Raw genomic sequence first — 4,382 nt, 5'->3', positions numbered from 1 at the left:
GGGAGAAAGGGGACATCCATTACGAGTGCCGGCTCTGGAGTTATATGGATCCTGCTTGTGGTCCAGGCACCAGTATTCCCTAGACATGTAATCTTCAGCAAGTGACTGCACGCTGTCTTCTGCCTCGGTTTTCCCTCCTATAAAACTGAGCCAATTAATGACAAACGTTGTAAGAATTTATCATGCTGTGAGGTGCTTGGCACCTAATGCTGTCTTAGGAAGTGGTCTAAATTATGTGTGTGTTACGGGGAGGATCATTTGAGAATTCCACATGGGCCATGGGACTGAGTGCACCCCCTGGAGGACTTCTTGGAGGAGGCAGCCTTAATCCTGAGCCTTGAAGGACAGGGTAGTGTTTGGGCAGGCAGAGCTGTGCTAAGTGGGAGTTAAGCAGGTAGAGGCGACAGCCTGGAGCAAAGGCTGGGAGTCTCACCTGGGAATCACAAGGGGGTCTTCCAGGCGTTTGTTTCTGAGTCGTGTTGACCGAGAAATAATGCTATTTACCCCCATTCAAGCAACCTATGCTTTATGAGAAGTCCCGCTGTGTTTGGGGAGCCCCTGCTGCTTTTCAGTGCTTTACAGCTGCAGAGGGCACGCCCCATTCCCGTGTCCATGGACCCCAGCTCTGCCTCCCTCTCACATCCACCTTTCTGTCTTTCTCTCCCTCCATCCTGCCTCTGTTTCCTCCATTCCTATTTCCCACGCCCTCTCCTCAGTGTGGCCAAGGCTCTGTGCGTGAAGATGGTGGGGGCTCAAGCCCTGAAGCTGTTTAAGGAACACCGCATTTTCTCAGAAGTTATCTCGGACCAGGAGGCTNGTGTGTGTGTGTGTGTGTGTGTGTGTGTGATTTGAAGCCCATAATTTCATGGATATTATTGCTTAAGAAGAAGCGAGGCAGGTATTAAAGTTTAAAAATTGAGTCTGTTTTTATTATTTTAAATTACAAGATTTTTGTTTTTTAATTGTGGAAGTAGGGAAGGGGAACAGCCAAGTTGTTGTCCTTCAGTCTTAGTTGTGGAGGGCGCAGCTAGCTCAGCTCCAAGTCCAGTCACCATCTGGTCACCTGTTGGCAGCTCACAGCCTCTCAGCTCAAGGTGCCGTGTTCAATCTTAGTTGGGGCAGGGGGCACGCAGCCCACCATCCCATGAGGGAGTCGAACCGGCAACTTCGTTGTTAGGAGCATGTGCTGTCACCAGCTGAGCCATCCTGCCACCTGTTGGCAGCTCAGTGGCAGCTCAGCTCGGGCACAGCTCACTGGCCCATGTGGGAATCGAATTGGCAACCCAGTTGCTCAGAGCTCATGCTCTTAACCAACTGAGCCACTTGGCCGGCCCAATTGAGTCTGTTTTTTAAAAACAGACTTATGGCTTAATATGTATTAAGTATTAGCAGTAGTAGAGTACTTTCTGGCATGAAGAGACAATATACCTAACAGAACACAGACCCCGGAGCCAGCCAGGCTCTGGTGCACATACCAGCTCTGCCACTTACTGGCTGCGGGACTTTGGGTAAGTTACTTAACCTCTCTGCCTTGTTTCCTCGACTGTAAGATGGGGCTAAGATACCTCCCTAGTGGAACTGCTGTGAGGGTCTAATGAGTTAATAAATGCCAAACATTTATAACAGTAGTAAGATCTGTGTTTACTGCTGTTGCTGCTACTATTCTCACTGTTGCTATTATAAAAGAGGTGAGACAGCAATGGGACAAAAATTGCAAAGGTGGCACACGGATGTCCAAAGTTTGGGAACATGACATCATTATATCACAGAATGTTTACAGCACCCTGGGAGGTGGGTATTGTAATGAACCCTGCATCGTGGACTCAAACTTGGCCCAGAAAGGCCAAGTCACTTTCCCAAGGTCACACAGCAGTGGCAGAGCCAAGGCTCGGACCCAGAGCGACCAGGCTTCAGAGCTCCTGGCTTGGCAGAAGAGGGGTTGGGGACAGCCAGGGTGGCTGCATCAGATGAGGCTGGGGAGGTGGGCCAGGTCGTTGACCTGTCCCCTCCCAGGGCCACCTTCGTCAGCCAGCCCCTGTCCCTGACACTTCAGGCCGCCAAACACCCACCCTGGCCAGTCCCCTGGGTTATTCATTAAACTTCATTTCACCATCCTCACCCGCATCTGGCCTTCCTGTTCCCAAGGCAAGGGAACGGCATGGAGAGGAGAGATGGTACTTTGGACAGACATGATTGGCCCTCAGATTTGCAGGTTTAGCTCTGGACTCTGGCCATACACCCTCCAAGCCACAAGGCTCAGTTCCATGCAACGGGTGAGAGAAGTGGAGCTTGGGCAGCCATGCAACCCGCTTAGCTAGTGAGTAACCCAGCTGAGGTTTGGACTTCAGGTCTTCCAGTACCCAATACACCTTAGCTAACTTCTAAGACCCTTGCCAAGGTGATAAATCATTTTAGAACAGAGTGGGTCTCAAACTAGAGGGCCACATTTCTGCTGAATGGAGATAACTCACTCTGTCCTCTGTAGAGGGACATGACTCTCCATTTGCCACTGTCCCCACCTCTCCCTATTGCATTTCCAGCTCCCAACAGACCCCTGCCTGGCCCTTGAGTTTGAGACCCTTGTACAGAGGAACTCTCCCTCTCTCCTCTTGTCTCTGAAAAGGAAAGGAGTCAGTGACCCAGGGAGAGGCTGCAGCACAGAAAGGTTAAGTGACTTGCCCCGGGTTGCCCAGCAAACAGGCCATGGGGCCAAACTTTGAGGGACTTCACATCCAACTTGGATGGTCTTGTCCTAAGAGAGTTACAAATTCATAGCCATGGTTGAGTTGTCTGAGCTGAAAGGATCAGCGAGGGACATACAATGCACCCTTTTTGTGAGAGGGGCAACTGAGGCCCATAGCAAAAAGGGGACAGTTTAACATCTGTCCTCAAGGCCAAGGAAAATTCTGATCCGTGTGAACCAGCCAGTCATTGATGCATTCAGCAAACATTACCCCAAACTACCAAAATCTAGGTCCTGTGAAAGGAGAGATGCAGACAAGTAAGATACCTTTCCCGTCCTCAAGGGGCTAACAGTTGGCATGTCAGTCAATAGATGCAGAAAGCACTACAGATGCAGCAACAGAAAAATGCAAAGTAGAGCAACAATAAAATGCCATTTTAAAAGCTATTAGCAAAAAAAAATTTTTTTAAAGCATAAAAACAATAACAAGCAGGGCTGGTGAGTATGAGGCAAAATAAGCACCTCACATGTTGCTGGTATGACTGGCAATTGCTACAGCCTTTTGGAAAAGGAATCTGTCAATATCTATTCCAATTTGAAAAATATCCATTCCTTTGACCAAGAAATCTTAATTTGGGGGATCTATTCCACACACACACACACACACACACACACACACACACACACACAAAGTACCAGAGCGTAGAGATACGGGTATGAGAGTGTTTATTAATTAAAGTGCTGTTTAGAAGAGCAAAAACAAACAAAACTGGAAGCTGGGATGCCCTTGAATTGGGAAATGGTTGAGTGAGTCATAGTAGACCCTCAACATGGAATTTTATGCAGCCATCACCAAGAATAAATTAGATCTAAACCTATTGACCCAAAGAGGTGTTCATGATACATTTTAAGTGAGAAAAGGAAAAACAATACATACAGTATGCAGTGATTTTTTTTTTTCTAACAAAGAATAATGACCAGAAGTGCCTGATATACCAGTCGTTGGTGGTATATATACCTGTAGGCTCGTGGGGAACAATGCTGATAATATTGGTTATCCTGGTTGTAATGGGGAGGTGGGGATGAGGGAAGACGACAGGCCATGAGAAAATGTGATGATGAAAATGTTTCATAATCTGTATGGTAGCCAGTGACCACCTGTGGCTACTGAGCCTTGAATAGGGGCTGTGAGACTGAGGAGTTGAATTGTAAATTTTATTTAATTTTGAATAACTTAAATAGCTCCAGGTGGTCACTGGCTTGTGTACTGGACAGCATGGGCCTAGGGAATCTGTCTAGGAGACCTTGTGGGTCTCGTGAGAGGCATTATTGTCACAGCGAGAGTGAATGCGTTAGTAAATCATTTGGCTTTGTGCAATGATTTCCCCATTCACTACAGACAGATCTGAGTGACATGCAAACAGAAAGACAATTACCAAACAGGGACAATAAATACCCCAATATAAGTAGGGGGTTCGTGTGGTGTATAGAGGGATGCGACTTTTTTTTTTTTTTTAATCTCATACCCAGGGAAAAAGAGGACTTGACAGTGGGGACACCTGACAAACCCTACCTAGGTCAAGAGCATCAACAGTGATAAGTCATGCTGGTAGTTAATATGGCCTTGATGTGACATGATGACAATGGCATTTCACTTTCATGGTCTTCCTTCCCCAAATCCTCCAACTCCAGTTTACTC

At 47.3% G+C, this 4,382-nt stretch overlaps 1 protein-coding gene across 1 annotated transcript in view; it reads left to right on the top strand.

Annotated features, from left to right (window-relative positions):
- SDS (serine dehydratase) overlaps positions 1–4,382 on the top strand; it is a 23,449-nt gene that overhangs the window by 8,276 nt on the left and 10,791 nt on the right. Inside the window, exons 6-7 of the mRNA XM_019641579.1 lie at positions 717–835; positions 3,683–3,688. Of these exons, the coding sequence (XP_019497124.1) occupies positions 717–835; positions 3,683–3,688 (125 nt within the window). The remainder of the gene's footprint in view (positions 1–716; positions 836–3,682; positions 3,689–4,382) is intronic.

This window comes from Hipposideros armiger, unplaced genomic scaffold (assembly GCF_001890085.2).
Source record: "Hipposideros armiger isolate ML-2016 unplaced genomic scaffold, ASM189008v1 scaffold_62, whole genome shotgun sequence".
NCBI lineage: Eukaryota > Metazoa > Chordata > Mammalia > Chiroptera > Hipposideridae > Hipposideros > Hipposideros armiger.
This window is presented reverse-complemented; position numbering and strand designations above follow the sequence as displayed.